This window comes from Takifugu rubripes, chromosome 7 (assembly GCF_901000725.2).
Source record: "Takifugu rubripes chromosome 7, fTakRub1.2, whole genome shotgun sequence".
Classification (NCBI taxonomy): Eukaryota; Metazoa; Chordata; class Actinopteri; order Tetraodontiformes; family Tetraodontidae; genus Takifugu; species Takifugu rubripes.
Window position 1 is genome coordinate 4,967,800 of NC_042291.1, and position 17,676 is coordinate 4,985,475.

The 17,676-nt window shown below is 43.9% G+C and overlaps 2 protein-coding genes and 1 long non-coding RNA gene across 4 annotated transcripts; all 3 read right to left on the bottom strand.

Annotated features, from left to right (window-relative positions):
• Positions 1-1,273: 1,273 nt before the first annotated feature.
• Positions 1,274-13,061, bottom strand: LOC101069019 (collagen alpha-2(I) chain). 2 transcript variants are annotated; one of them, XM_029839017.1, is made up of 27 exons: positions 12,940-13,061; positions 12,213-12,297; positions 12,077-12,139; positions 11,107-11,267; positions 10,901-11,023; positions 10,611-10,664; positions 10,462-10,515; positions 10,320-10,373; positions 10,146-10,199; positions 9,989-10,042; positions 9,657-9,710; positions 9,267-9,320; positions 9,070-9,123; positions 8,536-8,580; positions 8,278-8,331; positions 8,153-8,206; positions 7,957-8,010; positions 7,421-7,492; positions 7,292-7,327; positions 7,138-7,182; positions 7,018-7,050; positions 6,589-6,735; positions 6,271-6,447; positions 6,092-6,182; positions 5,919-5,996; positions 5,197-5,835; positions 1,274-1,448 (listed from the first exon to the last, which is right to left on the bottom strand). In XM_029839017.1, the coding sequence occupies exons 1-26, from the start codon at positions 12,958-12,960 to the stop codon at positions 5,630-5,632; spliced, it is 1,977 nt and encodes a 658-aa protein (XP_029694877.1). In that variant the 5' UTR covers positions 12,961-13,061; the 3' UTR covers positions 1,274-1,448; positions 5,197-5,629. The 2 variants fall into 2 exon arrangements, with proteins under 2 accessions (XP_029694877.1, XP_029694878.1); XM_029839018.1 differs by lacking the exons at positions 1,274-1,448; positions 5,197-5,835 and adding an exon at positions 1,557-2,087.
• On the bottom strand, positions 2,519-3,313 carry LOC115250442 (uncharacterized). Its single transcript, XR_003888993.1, has 2 exons — positions 3,115-3,313; positions 2,519-2,934 (listed from the first exon to the last, which is right to left on the bottom strand). It is a non-coding gene; the product is annotated as an uncharacterized lncRNA (long non-coding RNA).
• Positions 13,062-13,646: 585 nt separating the features above from the next.
• On the bottom strand, positions 13,647-17,597 carry snrnp48 (small nuclear ribonucleoprotein 48 (U11/U12)). The gene is made up of 9 exons (XM_011618858.2): positions 17,355-17,597; positions 16,845-16,958; positions 16,696-16,756; positions 16,053-16,133; positions 15,030-15,215; positions 14,638-14,759; positions 14,439-14,548; positions 14,234-14,335; positions 13,647-14,118 (listed from the first exon to the last, which is right to left on the bottom strand). Exons 1-9 carry the CDS (start codon positions 17,499-17,501, stop codon positions 14,028-14,030), a joined length of 1,014 nt encoding a protein of 337 aa, XP_011617160.1. The 5' UTR covers positions 17,502-17,597; the 3' UTR covers positions 13,647-14,027.
• Positions 17,598-17,676: the final 79 nt, after the last annotated feature.

Here is a 17,676-nt window from a genome sequence, read left to right on the forward strand (position 1 = left end):
GATGTTTGTTTTGACTCGTCCCTTTCTTGATTCAGGCCAAAAAGACATTCAGATGTTGAAAAAGAATGAGTTTAACTGCTGTTGGCAGTGTTTCAGTCCTCATTTTCACCGTTCGTTAACAGGAGAGAAACCTGGTGACGGAAGAGAAGACCTACTACTCCACCCAGCCTTGTGCTGATTCTGGAGTCCAAATTATGGGTGGGTCTCCTCTTCTGATGTTGGTCAGTTGTTGCTTGTTAACGAGGCTGTGAAGGAGTTAACCACGTTCTCCTGTGGATGCTGCAGGTCTTGTCCCTCTGCTGCTGCTGCTGCTGAAGCTCCCTGAACTGACTCTGATGTGAAGGATCCACCATCACCTCCAGATGTGGCCCACCACTGCTGCTCCTATCAAAAGTGGTTTTTCGCTGCAGGTTTTAGATGAACAATTTCAGTAGTGCTTGGCTGAAGCTTAAACAGGAGGAAAGGGACTGTCACCAGAACAAGGTTCAATTAATTTCAGAGCAGAATCAATCGTGATTTTGATCAACTGGAGTCTATAAAGTTCTGGGCTAATATCAGACTAATTTAATGTGAAGAGCAGAAGAACATGATACCAAGTTGGTGGAAGTTTACTGACTCTTAAAGTCCTGTATCTGAATGCATTATACACACTTATGGCATTAGGTATTTATTGTTTACTCTGTATATATTCAGTGATTCTTATTTAGTACGTTTAATATATTGGATGTGTGGCCTTTGATTGTCTGTTTATTTTATTAGAGAATCACAACTGACATCGACAACTGACTGTATCTATTCTCTCAGGCCTTGACCTCTGGAAGACCTCAACTTGTTTTTTAGCCAGCCTGGTGCCATCTCACAAATGTTCCATATGTGTCTTATCACCTGTGTCTCTTTATGTGCTTGTGATGAATGTCTTGCTTTTTCCTGCCAAGAGGAAATCCTTGTGCCAACAGGCTCCTGAGTTTTCTGAACTGGACTCTATATCATTTGGTTGGCTATATTGTGTTATGAGGTCATCAGAGAAGAATGTGTTTACTTGACAATATAAGAAAGGGCTACTGAAGTAAGCACTTTAGAGATCTTCACCATTTGAACCACGAAACCTCCCTCAGGCAAGCTGCAGCCTCTGCTAGATCCCTGACTGTTCTCTCTGATATACATCTTTTATAACCCAAGTCTGTGAAGATTCCTTCCTCATCAGCACCTCTCGACTAGCACAAGAAGAATAATACCACAGCCTCTAAGAGGTTAAAAATTGCACTTTGTATTCATCTTTTTCAATCCTAGTTGACCGAGTATTCCATAAAATAATATTTAAAATGTTTCCTCTCCATAGTCAGTCAAAGGTCACAATAAAGGGTTTGTTGGATTTCCAGTGTGTTTGTGCATTTTTATTATTTCCCTGAAAAGCTGAAGATGAGAAGTTTTTAAAATAAGAATAAGACCTGTGTGAAGCGTCACTGGGAGGAAACCAGTTAGCCAGTTGGGGCGCGGCAGCTTTCCTGTAACCCCTCTGAAGAGAGCTCCTGTTGGCTGTGTTCTAGCACCAGTGACCTCTGACTGACGACCTTTAATTTGAATCCATCAGTACATGCGAATCACCTTTCAGAGCTCAGCACACATGTGATACTTCAACTATTGACAATGAACTTTGGAATTTGTGAATAAAATCCTGACCCGTTCTGATTCAGCTGGGAACTTTGAACCAGCAGCTGCAGCTCCAATTCAGAACCATTTTTAGAACTTGCCAATGCAAAGGGAATGTTCTGGGTCCCGCTGGGTGTTTTCCACTTCAGGTTTCTATATCTGAGCTCTTTGTGGGTCTCCAGCATGTCAGCTCAGGTTCTGCCGGGTTCTTAACAGTTCTGTTGCTCGTGTTCACATCTTTGACCCAGCGGGCCTTTTCACAAGGCCCTGCTCTTTACGCAGCACAGGCGCATAAATGCTGCAGTCTCGCGCCTCACAGAATCCCGCCACTCCTGGGTCTCCGACCGCGCCGGCCTGTCCGACCGCACCAGGGAACCCAGTGGGACCTCGGGGGCCCTCCATGCCGCTTTTGGGTTCTGCCGGTTTGCCTGACAATCCTGTGGAGGATGGGATTAAAGGATGTGACACACCTATGAGACCCCAGGTCAATGTTTCACAGTGTGCAGGTAAAGCATCTCACCTCTGAGACCCTGTGGTCCATCGGTTCCTGGCAAGCCTTGACCTGGATCACCTATGAGGCCTTTGGCTCCTTTCTGACCTACAGGTAGAGTCGCAGATGTTTGAGGAAGATCTGACAACATAACGTGGGGGATTCTTGGGGGAATTTCCGCGGCTCGGTGCCATTCGAGTTATTAAGGTTTTTATTTTCAAGCTGTCGTGCGCAGGCTCCACCTGGGTGTTTCCCCATGGGTTTTTTCCTGTTTTCTGGGAGAGTTTAGGAACTAACGTTGAAGTGGCAACAGCTTTGCTTCTCCTCTCTTTCGCCCTCGTAGAAACTCCATGGCTATTCTTCTATTTCTGTTTTTTTTAGGTGAGTATTAATGTTTTTACTTTTGTCGTTAAAAGTCACACGGTTGACTGTTGCGGTTTTCGTGCGAGTAAACTTGTTAGTAACTAATGTTAGTGGCTGACATTAGCCTCCACGTGCGTTCCAGAAGTGCTCGTTATTCGAGGTAAAATTGGAACTTTCCTTGCTAGAAGACCAGTCCTAACCTCTAGTAAAAACACTTAATCACCTTCATTTAAACAATATTAGGTTTTTAAGGCACCTTTCCCTCTGATGCGCAAATATTAACATTGTTGTAATGTTAGCCGCCGACTGTTCTTCTTCTTATTTTTCTTTTTGAGTATTAATTCAGCCCTTATCCGGTGAATCGCACTGCTGCCACCTTCTGGTCCTCACACGAACGTTCTCCGGACAGAAATCTCCTCCCAGTCTCAGTTCTGCAACAACCAATCACTGACACGAATCCCTCAAAAACTCTTTGCCAGTAAAGTGGCACTCTGATACAATTGGTAAATACGGGCTTCCGCTCGGGAGGCCATTTTATTCTTAAATTCTGAGAAACTCAAGATTAAAAGCTATTTATTAACCTTCTCAAATCTAAGCATTGCCGAACTTACCTTTCATTTTGAGCTTCCCTTCCTCCATTAGCTAAAGCTCGGCCATGACAACTGTGATTCCTCAGCCAACTAAAAGCACCTCTTCTTCCCTGCTCTTTGACTCCAGCACCTCCCTGTAACCCGAAAGAGACAAAGAGATAAAAGATGCTTGATCCTTTGCCAGTGTTGTGACACCTGGTGTCTGAGCGAGGATGATTTCTGTGTTCCAGCTGCTGAGGGCTCATTTGTGATGGAGAGACACCGAGTGTGTTCCTGCTGCGACCTTCAGCTGTCCTTCAACCCTCAGTGTGACAACACGTGGACTATCAATCAAAGCGTAAGCATCAGCTTTTACTGCTCCGTGGTTCTTGTACTGCACTTTGATATTTCTCAACAGCTGTTGACGCCCTCTTCTCCTGGTTTTCTTCCAGGACTTCGCAGAGGCTTCTGTGGAGTCCAGCAGCTGCCACCATCCATGTGACCACATTGAACATGGAGTGATGAAGCTGAAAGTGTGTGTGGCTGTGAACCACACCTCTCTGTGCTATGGAGTAGGTCACCTACTGTTCTCACATGGTTGCCGATGTTCTTCTGTTTGGTGGTCACCTTAACTCTATCTTGTCATCTCTTTATTCCCTCATATTTGTCTCAGTTTTGGATGTTTGTTTTGACTCGTCCCTTTCTTGATTCAGGCCAAAAAGACATTCAGATGTTGAAAAAGAATGAGTTTAACTGCTGTTGGCAGTGTTTCAGTCCTCATTTTCACCGTTCGTTAACAGGAGAGAAACCTGGTGACGGAAGAGAAGACCTACTACTCCACCCAGCCTTGTGCTGATTCTGGAGTCCAAATTATGGGTGGGTCTCCTCTTCTGATGTTGGTCAGTTGTTGCTTGTTAACGAGGCTGTGAAGGAGTTAACCACGTTCTCCTGTGGATGCTGCAGGTCTTGTCCCTCTGCTGCTGCTGCTGCTGAAGCTCCCTGAACTGACTCTGATGTGAAGGATCCACCATCACCTCCAGATGTGGCCCACCACTGCTGCTCCTTTCAAAAGTGGTTTTTCACTGCAGGTTTTAGATGAACAATTTCAGTAGTGCTTGGCTGAAGCTTAAACAGGAGGAAAGGGACTGTCACCAGAACAAGGTTCAATTAATCTCACAGCAGAACCAATTGTGATTTTGATCAACTGGAGTCTATAAAGTTCTGGGCTAATATCAGACTAATTTAATGTGAAGAGCAGAAGAACATGATACCAAGTTGGTGGAAGTTTACTGACTCGTGAAGTCCTGTATCTGAATGCATTATACACACTTATGGCATTAGTTATAGTTATAGTTTATACTCTATTCATTCAGTGATTCTTATTTAGTATGTTTAATATATTGGATGTGTGGCCTTTGATTGTCTGTTTATTTTATTAGAGCATTACAACTGACATCTACAAGCGACTGTATCTATTCTCTCAGGCCTTGACCTCTGTAAGACCTCAACTTGTTTTTTAGCCAGCCTTGTGCCATCTCACAAATGTTCCATATGTGTCTTATCACCTGTGTCTCTTTATGTGCTTGTGATGAATGTCTTGCTTTTTCCTGCCAAGAGGGAATCCTTGTGCCAACAGGCTCCTGAGCTTTCTGAACTGGACTCTATATCATTTGGTTGGCTATATTGTGTTATGAGGTCATCAGAGAAGAATGTGTTTACTTGACAATATAAGAAAGGGCTACTGAAGTAAGCACTTTAGAGATCTTCACCATTTGAACCACGAAACCTCCCTCAGGCAAGCTGCAGCCTCTGCTAGATCCCTGACTGTTCTCTCTGATATACATCTCTTATAACCCAAGTCTGTGAAGATTCCTTCCTCATCAGCACCTCTCGACTAGCACAAGAAGAATAATACCACAGCCTCTAAGAGGTTAAAAATTGCACTTTGTATTCATCTTTTTCAATCCTAGTTGACCGAGTATTCCATAAAATAATATTTAAAATGTTGCACTTGTTGTTTCCTCTCCATAGTCAGTCAAAGGTCACAATAAAGGGTTTGTTGGATTTCCAGTGTGTTTGTGCATTTTTATTATTTCCCTGAAAAGCTGAGAATAAGAATAAGACCTGTGTGAAGCGTCACTGGGAGGAAACCAGTTAGCCAGTTGGGGCGCGGCAGCTTTCCTGTAACCCCTCTGAAGAGAGCTCCTGTTGGCTGTGTTCTAGCGCCAGTGACCTCTGACTGACGACCTTTAATTTGAATCCATCAGTACATGCGAATCACCTTTCAGAGCTCAGCACACATGTGATACTTCAACTATTGACAATGAACTTTGGAATTTGTGAATAAAATCCTGACCCGTTCTGATTCAGCTGGGAACTTTGAACCAGCAGCTGCAGCTCCAATTCAGAACCATTTTTAGAACTTGCCAATGCAAAGGGAATGTTCTGGGTCCCGCTGGGTGTTTTCCACTTCAGGTTTCTATATCTGGGCTCTTTGTGGGTCTCCAGCATGTCAGCTCAGGTTCTGCCGGGTTCTTAACAGTTCTGTTGCTCGTGTTCACATCTTTGACCCAGCGGGCCTTTTCACAAGGCCCTGCTCTTTACGCAGCACAGGCGCATAAATGCTGCAGTCTCGCGCCTCACAGAATCCCGCCACTCCTGGGTCTCCGACCGCGCCGGCCTGTCCGACCGCACCGGGGAACCCAGTCGGGCCTCGGGGGCCCTCCATGCCGCTTTTGGGCTCTGCCGGTTTGCCTGACAATCCTGTGGAGGATGGGATTAAAGGATGTGACACACCTATGAGACCCCAGGTCAATGTTTCACAGTGTGCAGGTAAAGCATCTCACCTCTGAGACCCTGTGGTCCATCGGTTCCTGGCAAGCCTTGACCTGGATCACCTATGAGGCCTTTGGCTCCTTTCTGACCTACAGGTAGAGTCGCAGATGTTTGAGGAAGATCTGTGTAGCTTCAGGCCACAGATGTGCTGTTTATAGAGATTCTAATTAAACAAACAATGTACCTCTGCTGCCTGGTGTTCCTTCCTGCCCTGCCAGGCCACGATCACCCTGTGCACCTCTGGCTCCCTTGGATCCAGGCTTTCCAGGTTTACCCTGGTGGATGGAGGGACAAATAGTGGAAACAGAGGTTTCTTAAGGAAAAGTCTACCAGGACTACTCCTCTGGTTGGCAAAGTGCCTACATTTTCCCCCAGTGATCCTGTGGGCCCGCGGGCTCCTGGAGGCCCTAACAGGGTCCGGTTGTTGATTGGGCAGCCCTGGGAGCACTTGGCCTGGATGGAGGCAGCATACTGGGAGAGCTGAGCTGTGATGACGCCTCTACAGAGCTTGAGCACCTGCTCGTCAGTCAGAGCTGGACCCTGCAGGACACAAATGCTCATGTGCAGAAACAAAACTATGGAGGAGAACAAAAGCTCCTAACTGAGGAAAAAAACCCGTCCTGTTTCATCCACAGATTCAAACGCATCGATGAAGCTCTTCAACCTTTACGCCCCACTCACCACAGGACCCCGAGCCCCCTTTGGTCCAGCTCGGCCATTAACTCCTGGGTCACCGAGCGGACCTTTCTCTCCCCTGGAACCTGGAATTCCAGGCGGTCCCACGGGCCCAGAGGTGCCATTACGCCCAATAGAACCTTTGGGTCCACGCTTGACAGGAAGAAAGAGATGTTTGAGGGTTTCTGGAACCAGAGACTCATCTACAGAAAATATCAGTGCCAAAGAATAAATTTATGTTGTATTGAGTGAAAGATGAAAGATGGAGGATTTTAGAGCAAACTGAGCAGCACAAATGGGCACAGCAGAGGTGTGTGTGTGGGTGTGTGTGTGTGTGTGTGTGTGCATGTGCGTGTGCACATGACCAAACCCACAACTCTAAACTCAAAGGGGTTTTTTGTGCAGGTTGAGAGGTCTGAAGGGGGATCTAAACACCTCTCCTTTGTCTCCTCTGACACCCGTGCTGCCCTGAAAGGAAAAATGAAGAAAGAGATCAAGGTGAAGTCCTGCAGAGGTGACAGAAGCGACCATCAGAACGTCACCAGGTGAATTTACCTTTGGTCCTTTGGCTCCTTTTTTTCCAGTCTGTCCTGACGCTCCCTGCAGGAAGGGAAAACCCCAACACAGTGTGTGATGATGGTGAAAGAGGAAGTCACATGACGCATGAGCAACAGACGCATCTGATGGGTCCCTGGAATTCCAACCTCACCTTCTCTCCATCTGATCCTGTTGCACCTTTGCCCCCCTGAAAACAGAAGCTCACACATCTGAGGCAACAGCTCATATGAGACAGGAGTGTAAATAGTAATACAAGGATGATTCTTCTGTGTGTTCTCACCTTTGGGCCCTGCAGACCCTTTGGTCCTGGTTTCCCTGGTAACCCAGCATCTCCTGGTGCCCCCAGAGGCCCCTGTGGGAGAATTGACCAAAGTAGAATCTTTATTACGATGTGTTGGAGCAGCTCTGAGTTTGGGGTGAGTGGAAGCAGGCGAACGAGCCGAGGGTGAGCATCAGTTTAGAGAAGTGAGCTCTCTACAACTTTAGAAAGCAGAAGGAAGTGTCTATTAGCTCACTGTGTGACATTTGTTGACATTCAACTGTGAATTAGAACCCTTGTTCCCCATTTTAAACCTCACCATGTGAAGTAAATGTCAAAAGGACTCTGGGGAATTTTAGGGGGTGTTTGGAAAGACTTCTGATACTCACTATCTTTGTCACTTTCACTTCCTCTTCCAGGTGGCTCCGTATGTGTGTGTGTCATAAATTAGTGCCACATGAGAACACAGCCAGTTCAGACAGAAACCAAAGCCGGCGCACCGACAACGCCCCCAAGCAGAACCTGCTGATCTCTTTATGACGTTATGCCTGACTCACCGCGGTGCCCAAACGCCCTCGAGGTCCTCTCAGGCCACGTTCCCCTTCACTGCCCTGCACAGTTGCACCGGTAACAAGTTACATTTTCATACAAAGATGACTGACTGGTTCTGGAGTGAAACCTGCCAGAAGACTTCATTTAATATCTGATTAATTATGTTGATGGCCAGCAGGAGCTCAAAGACCCTCCAGTTACCTTGGTACCAAACTGTCCTGGCTCTCCCGTCTCACCCGCGACTCCTGCGGGCCCCTGAGAAGGCAAACAGCAGCGGTTACCATCCGACGGACGTACGGCCGGGCCTAAATGCCAGTCGCACTCACGTCTTCTCCGGGCTCGCCGTCACTGCCGGGCAGGCCGTCCTGTCCTGGAGACCCCTGAGAGACAAAAGAAGGACATTTATGTCCAGTCCTCAGACCACAGTAAAAACCGACAAACAGCCGGAGAAATCTGATTATTTTTCATATCAATAATAAGAGGCTGTACTAAAAATCTTTCAATGTGTTCAAAAGATCCAGAGCCAATGATTGGTGATAAACCTTGTTGCTTATTATCAATCACAAATATAAATACATGTGTACCTTTGAGCCGTCTGTCCCACGGCCCCCCGTCTGTCCAGTGTAACCCTGAGGAAAAGCAAGAATCACCTGAAATATTATAAATCTACACAAGACCACATTTCATCTCTGATGAAAACCAGGAAGGCTGAATATACATTTAAATGAGGTTTTGTCCATTTCAATGGTTTTCACATCTGAAAATGCTCATGAAAATACAAAAATATTATCTGATTGCAAAATTGTTATCTATACTACTACTACTACTACTACTACTACTACTACTACTACTACTACTACCACTACTACTACTACTACCACTACTACTACTACTACCACATGCCAACATGTGCAGCTCCTTTTAGATAACTTTGCTGGTGTATTTAATGATATGTCTATTACAACGTGCTGACACCAGATAATGATTAGCTGAGGTCTACATCTACTAGCTTCTTGGATGATGGTCTTTAGGACACAACAGTCAGGGATCAAATAGTCCAATGTTGAGAAGCTCTGCAGGTCAACCACAGAAACCCAGACTTGAACACCAGTTCTCACAGTGTATCCTCTGTCTCCAACATCTCCTGGAAACCCTGGAGCTCCAGTCTGACCCTGTGAGACGTAAAACAGCACATCAGCTACTGACCTCTACTGGTCAACGGTGGGAAGTGCACATCACTGAGCCTGAATGAGGACCCGGTTCTACTGCTTTGCAGGCAAACTGGGCTCACAGGTGAACCATTTCATTTCCATACCTTTCGTCCATCTTGTCCTTGAGAGCCTGCTTTCCCTTCATCACCATCAGAGCCCTAAAAAAAAGGCAAGTTATTTCTTCCAGCTTACATGAGTGCTGTTGGGGAAAACGTCTCAGAAGATAAGACATGTTCCTTTTACCACAAAACACACAATAAACCAATTTAACATCAGTAATAATCTTGACCCAACACAAGTTAAATTCAAATCCATAGTTAAGTAATTTTTTTTCTCCCAAGGATGGTTTCACTTATTCAATTCTGTCAATGTGCATTCAACTTTCTGAGTGGTTTAGATTAAATTAGTATTATTATAATAAGATATTTAATATACATAATGTATTTAATGTCACCTTCACATTAAATATTTACAACTGTTAACGTATCCCTTACCTTGATCCCTTGACCTCCATTTGAACCCAGAGGTCCAGCATCACCACGCAAACCCTAAAACAATGATCAGATTTTAGTAGATTTTAAGAGCGAGTAATAAATTCACCATTCATGATTTTAAAGCTGAAAATATTGCCCAGCACAAGTGGCTAAAAACACTTTTATTGCCATGAAAGTCTTGTTAGAATTTGACTTTTCTCTAGCCTTATTTTGTTTAAAAGTTACTATAAATAAACAGTGAACATTAATGAAAAATCACTTTTTTTTTAAACTTATGAGAGTTGTAATGAGGGTGAAAAGCTTATCAAGTTGTGAGGATGGTGCTTCCGTACAGGCTCACCAGGAACCCCCACTCCTCCCCGGGGTCCCTCCAGGCCGACGTCCCCCTGAGGGCAGAAGGATAAACAGCAGGTCCGAGGGTGAAACAGCTGGTTTTGCTCTAGAGTTCAGCAAGAAATTCAAGCAAATTGAGACCAAACAACAATTTACCTTCAGTCCCAGTTGTCCCAGTTCACCCAGGTCTCCAGCAAGTCCAACTTCACCCTGTTTTCATAAAAAAAGCGATTGAAATTTAACACATATTTTGTTTTGCTTCGTTGGAAACATCAGTCTTTGATGTCCCAGCATGTCCCCAGAGTGAGCAGACCTGATCAGTGAACTCACCGTGGCCCCAGAGAAGCCTGAGGCTCCATCTTCACCTTCAGGCCCGGGGTCACCCTGGTACACCAAAGGTCAACGTTAAAAACAGCCGTCTGCAGCTTGAGCATCATCGCTGTTATTTATTGTTGGAGCCCCACACTCTCACCAATGGTCCAGTGTCTCCTCCTCTTCCTCGGACTCCTTTGATCCCTTTATAACCCTGACAGACGATGAACACACACATCATCCTGTAACTCAGCGGTAACTGGATTATCCCATTGATTAGATTTTTGGACAAATGTCTGACTCCCTCACTTGTCTGCCTTGAGCTCCTGGCTCCCCATTTATACCCTGCACACCTCTGAAACCCTGAGAGAAGAAATATATCAACACAAACCAAACTTTTGATATAAAAACGGATCAGAGCGACACGGAGCTCTGATTCTTCTGGTTTAAAACAGGGACTTCTGCTCAGTTTCTCTCCCGTGGAGGGGAAGCGTCCTGGAGGGGGCGCTAGGCTGATACGCCCTGGCCCCTCGGCCCAGCTCTGTCAAACCTGCGAGAGATTGAAGTTTCAATAATTCTCCCCTCAAATGAGACAGCACCTTTGGCCCCGCAAAGCCAGCAAATCCAGGCTCGCCAGGATCACAGTCGCACTCTGTGGGCCCCTCTGTCCCGAGACCCCCGTCAGCCTCAGCCTCCTCCGAGGAGCCCGTCTCAGAAAAGACCTGAGACGATGTTCGCCAGATGATTAGAAAGGTGCACTGACCAATTAGAGAAACACGGCTGTAGAAAGTGGCCCATATGGTACCTGCATGGTGTCCATATCCTCTTTGGCATAGTGGAATTCGGCTGTGGTGGCATAAGGGAAGGCCTCTTCAGTAACCAAGGTAACCTGGGTGGGTGCGAGGCCATGGAGGTCATCTTCAATCCTCTGCTCACCATAGCCAGGAGTTGGCTCAGGTGGATATTCTGAAGATAATGACCCATTTAGACTTCCTATCTCGTGATTTAGTGCGTTCGAATACCAGTAGTTTAATCCGAAACTGTAATAAATAAATAAATATTTTGTAGAATTCAATAGCTTGCATGCCACACAAATTCACACCGCTGTCAATTCCGTAGAAAAAATATTTAAACTGGCATCATACAATTAATAAAATAAGGAAAAGTGACATAAAACACTATGCAGCTGCGTAGACTCTCAGCTAGATGTGGATCATTTAAGCTTCGATTTGCAGCCGTGGCGATTAAGGATAAAACTTTATTGATCCCACATCGGGGAAATTCACGTGTTACAGCGGTAGCTCGTGGTGTACAGTACAGTATAGTACTAAAAGAAAAAAAGAAAAAGACTCTTATGTTATGTACATTACTATGTACATTATACATTATATACAGAAATTAAAAATTATAGAAGGAATGTCAGACAATATGAAGAAAAAATGGGCTATGGCGTTTACAAATGGTGATTACAAATGGGCTAGAATAATATTAGTTAGAATAATAAATGTATGGTAACATATGGGTATGAAATGGATACATTTTTAAACGACATGAAATAATTTGGCTACCATAGCTAAGTGTGGCTAGCTCTGAGGTGCACGTGCTAGGGTACATGGACCTTGCAAACCCAGAAAGGCGCGTGTGTTCAGTGGTGCCAGATTGTCATTATCAGTTCTGATATGTGGGTTTGGGTTAAAACAATGACCTAAGTAAATAAACAAAGATGAGAAATTAAAAAATAAATAAATAAATTTGATTTAACAGCCTGAACTCACCTGGACGAGGAGGCGCTACTGCGTGAACGTTGTCCAAAGAGGCCTCATAGGTGTGTTCGTCACCTGATGATAAAATATAAGATATTAAGCTGCAGTAAAGTGAAGGACCGTGATGCAGATGTTGGTGACCTCTGACCTGAGTGGTACCCAGAGTACTGATTCTGGCTGAGAGAAGAGATGATGCACAGCAGGAACACCAGCACACCTGGGGGCAGGTACACCTGGAGCACAGACGTATCAATATGCTAAGTTGTTGATAAAATCTCTTCTTTTTACTCAAATGTGTTACAAGATTAATTTATCCAGTGTTTTGTTGGACTATTTTTTAATTATTTGATTCAACACTTGTGGAAGTTCTGTCAAAAAGTGTTCAGGGTGGTCAAGCTCAGTTCACCAGTTAAAAGGTTCTAACTCCACCTGGTTTCTACCAGTTTGGATAAACCAGTTAATGTGATCACATGATGGTCAGGACCTCCAGGACAGTGAGGTGATCCAACACACTTCCTGCCTCGCTGTGAGTTGAGTTAAGCTCCATCTATAATAATTCATTTACGATCAGACGACAGAAAAAAATCCTCTTTAAACTTTGCAACTCTCCTATTGCTGATACCTGAGGTGCTTTAGTCATATTAAAAACAACATTTGCAGGTTTTACTTCAGTGTTTATTTCAGGTATGAAGATTCTTCTCAATAAAAGTGTTCAGATGCTGGACTTTGACATGAAAACTGTGATATTTTGATGAATTAGACCTTTGCCTATAAAACCGTACACATTTACTGACTAAACCCTCCAGATCTAACAGGAAAACGGTTTCAGAAGCAGTTAGTGCCAGATTATGTGATCAGACAAAACACTTTCTTACCTTGTGGCTGGAAGCTGACATGGTTCTGGATCAGATCTTGGACCGGGACACGTTCAACATGCAGCCAGGACAGAGACGACCTGCTTCAGTTCCTCTCCAGGATCCCTCAGGTTCTCCGGCACTGGTGGGATCTTCTTCTTTTCTCACCAGGGTGTGAAATACCTGAACTGAAGAGCCAGAGTCTGACAGAAAACCTTAGATTTAACGCTTCCTTCAGCTCCGTCTTCAGAACAAAGTTTGAGCTCCACATGTAACAAACTCAAAGACTCACATTTACAAAAAAAACAAGAGTTCTGAAGAAAAACCCAATAAATATTTCAGCTTCATGCAGCCTTGTTCAGGATGTGTTATCCCAGCAGTCACCATAGTGACTCGTCATACGTCTGGACTGCTGACATGAGCAGAACATCCAGAAGCTTGCTAAGGTAGAACCTGAACTGGGAACCTTCTTGCTGTGAGGCATCTAGAGATCATCTCTCAGGTCTCAAAGACGTGCATTTGTGTGCAGGTGTATTTTTATCTTTAATTCAGATCCTGAATGTGTATTTCTAATTGTTCATAAGCCCTAAAAAGCTTCTAAATATGTTTTTGTGTGAGAATAAATGCTGTTTTAGAGTTTTATTTAATGTGACTTGAGAGGAAACAGAATTGTCAACTGCAGGAGAGAGGGTTGAAAGAAAGGACAATTTAAAAATAACCCTTAATTTATCTGAAAGCAACATTTATTAAACAAGAATCATATTTAACTTTGGCTTTCTCTTTATTAGTTGCTGTGGTATCAAATGAAACAAACAGTGCAGATATCTTGAAAAACATTGATATTCATTTAAAATGCTCCAAAAAAAATCAGCTCGTAATCTTATTTTAAGAAAAAAAAAAGATCAATTTAAACAAAACAAGGTGTCTAAATAAGGGTGACCTTTGACCTCAGGATAATGTGCCAGGTTTGACGATGCCGTCTGACATTCCACCGCCACAGCAAATCAGGAAGAGGTGGGCGGAGCCTTCCAGACCACACGTTACAATATAAGGTTATTACTAAAAAGGTTATTTGTCTTGAATCCTTTGACTTCCATGTTCATCTCGCGTCACTTCTCTTTGTCCTTCTCCTCCTTGCGTGACTTCTTCTTCTTCTTCTTCTTCCGATCATGGCGGCAATCTTCTGGTGAACGGGAATTTCTGTGATCAAGAAGCCAAACAGGAGGCATCAGCACCACGATCAACAAATCAACAGAGGACCGAGTGAGCTGGTCCCCCGCCCTTCCTTTAGGGACCACATTAGGTCCCTCCCCACCTCTCCTTCCTCCTCTTCTTGCTCTCTCTACCGTGACTTCGTTCTCGGCTGTGATGGCGTCTGCTGTGTGAGTGTCCAGACTCCGATGAGCTGGACCGACGCCTGATGGACAAACAAAAAAAGTCTCCTCAACTGAAATACTGTAGATCATTTTAAATTCTTGTGTCCAATCATCCCCAGGAGGAGGAGGCAGCATTCCCTCTACCTGTGTGAGGACACCTTGAGCCTGGTCTCCTCCTCCACTTTCTCTTGCTCCTCCTCTCTCCACTGTCGGCCGAGCTCCTCCGAGTGCACGTTGATGACCTCTCTAATCACCTGCAGCGATCAATTGAACATTGATGAATAGAAACTTCATTGAAGTTTGGAGGGGATTATGGGTAAAAAACTAGAAGATCGGGCAGCACCTCAGTGTAGGACTTCTTGGTGATGTGAACGTTCTTAGCTCGATAAGACTGACGTCTCCTCTTATAGTCCCTCATCTCCGCCATCAGCTCCAGGTGAGTCTTTGGTTCATTCTGCTCCTCACCTGCAGACAGACAGACAGACGGACGTGTGGAGGAACAAATTATAAAGATGTCTTTCTGATTTACGTCATCAAAATCATTAGGGAAAAAAACAAAAACATGAACCAATCAGAAAACAGTCCTGACATTTATGAGAAAAGAGTCGTTTTTAATTGGAAATATGTTAACGTCAGTCTTCTCTTCCATCAGAATTCTGTCTGACATCAAAAGGGTGTAAAGGCACAAACAGTTGTTTAGAACTTTTAGGAACTGAGAACTTTTAAGAACTGTACCTCTCTGCAGTTTGGACACCCAATCAACGTACAGGTCGTCCTGGCCCGAGGACTCGGGGGCTTCGCTTCTTGGATTCAGGGCGCCGATAACGTGATCATACAGAGCCAATCGATCAGCCACGGTCAGGTCACAGACGGTCCGTTTGTGGTTCTGAGGAACTTCCACCGGCTGGCTGCTGTACTGACCTGATGGACGAGCACAGGCTTTACTCACAAGCTGAACCAGACCACGTCCATCACCACCTGTATTCTAGTTACCTACTAGTAACCTACTAGTACCTACTAGTTACTCCTAGTTTAGTATTCTAGTTGAGTTATTCTAACCTCAATCTTCAATCATATAAACCTTCCGACATGAAATGAACCTCTGATATTTATTTATGTTACTACTTTAATCAAAAATAAATGCAGCGATAGAAGAGTCATTTATGATTTAGTTCCCATATTTGTTGGGTTTTTGGCCATATTGTGGCAGGTAAAAAGTGTCTTTTAATTAAATACGCATTTCTCTGGCTCACATACATCAGGTGATGTGCAATTTAAGCAAAAGCTAAGGAAATAACAACAAAATGGAAAGGAAAATTTTAACCATAAGAAAATTGTCAGGGTAAAGTGGTGTCACTATAGCCAAATACAGATGTTGTCATCTTGAGATGGAGCATTAGATTGTTCAGGAGTACCAAGTTCTTAACTCTAAACTTGAACTCAAGCTTTTTTTTCCCATGAGGAGATATAAAGGAACAGTACGTCTGAAAGGATATGAGGTAAAAGGATATAACAGGTGTGTGAGCAGAGCTGCGGCCCCTCTAACACTCACCAGTGTAGCTGCAAACACAACACACAATACAGGTGTCAGCACATTAAGCAGCTCAAAACATGTGACACTAAACTACAGGAATTTCAATTTGTGGGGAAACAGGCAAAAGAGCTCAACAAGAACCTCCTGCCGCTCAGTGTAGGCACCTGAAAAGTAAAATTCTCCATTGATCACTCCTTATAAATAGTGAGAAATTAAAGCCCCACCTTGCCAGAAGACTCCCTCCATCTTCATCATAGGTGCAGCAGATCTGGCCTGCAGGATCACCTGCTGCTGGGTAGATCTCTCTGTGAGAGCAGCGGACAAACAACCACAAACAAACAACGTCCACGAGCTGAGTTATACATTGTACTTTGGTGTCACATGAATGCTGTACAGTGAAATTAGTTCCCTATCTTTAATTTTCTTTGCCATAACAAGAACTTGAACTGGTATCCTCCCAGGGAGAATCTGGCTTCTCAAACCTATCTATGCTTTAAGAAGTTTAAGGGAGGTAGCACATAGCTTTTCAAGAATCTTCAACAGTACGTATAACATAAACCCTATAAATATAAAGATTAGTTGCTGCTAAAATTAGCTGTGTGGCTACTTGAGCGATGAACTGAAGTCTAACCAACACCCAACACCCGTACATTTGCCAGGAAACTCAGCTAGAACATTTTAGGAATGAAGTGAGTCAAAATTGATTATTTTACATCATTGTGGAAATGGTCCCTGATTAGACAAATTAACCAAACTTGGTTAATCAATTTTCTGAAAGGAGAAAGATTCTTTAATAAGGTGCTGGGGAACCTCTAAAGATGATCGTCGATCTGCGATGATGATCAAAGATGATCAATAAAAACTCACCCATGGTGAAGCTTCTGACAGTGCTCTGCTGATAACAAGAAGAAGTATCCACCATCTCTGTCTGCAAGGCGGTAATTAATGGTGATTAACGTAGGATGTCAAATCTGAAGTTTCTACTTCAGAGTTTTTTACAGTTCCATGCAAGTTACCTGCTCCTCAGGTGAATAACCCAGCTTTCGGAGTCTGCAGGATAGTTTGTGTTTCTCCAGGCTCCTGGGTGGGACCCTGTGGTTGGGGTCATAGGGACACTGCTCCAGTGGCTCCTGAGAAAAGACAGTTGACTAGATTCACTGATGCATTCTCTCTGTATGAATATACAAACACCAGAGACTTTAAACTATTCATGCTTCAACAAAAAGAAAAAAAAAAAAAAAAAATCAAAACAAGAAAATTGACGACTGGCCATTCTTTAAAAGAAAGAAGCCAGCTTATCTGAAGCCTGAAGATGTGAGTTAGACGTAGTTCAACATACAAAACAGTCTAATTTCACAGCCTCTGGATAAAGACCCAATGGAAATTACCAATACAAAACAAGCAGAGACACTTAGCAAGCCTAAAGAAGATTCAAGGTTATGGAGTGTTTGTCAGGATATTTTAAATCGTAAACTTCCTTATAATAGACAAAAATCAACAGGCTCCAGCGTTAGCTGCTAACTTACTTTGTTAGCGTCCTCATAGGTCCACGACCATCCCAGCGTGTCAAATATATCATTTAGCCGTTTTCTACATTTTTCTGTGAACTCTGTAAGCTCCTGAAGGCAATCCAACCGATCTTGAACATTTTCAATCTTTATGGACTCCGCCATTGTTACATTTAAAGCCAAATACCAAGAGAACCTCAGAATCCATTAACGGCAGCCGTCCTAGCAGTCGCGACTTTATGACGTATCCAGGAACTGGAATGGTGCATGCTGGTACTTGAAGTCTACTTCATTTATTTTTTTAAATTTTTTTACACAACCTTTCCCTCCGCTTGATCTA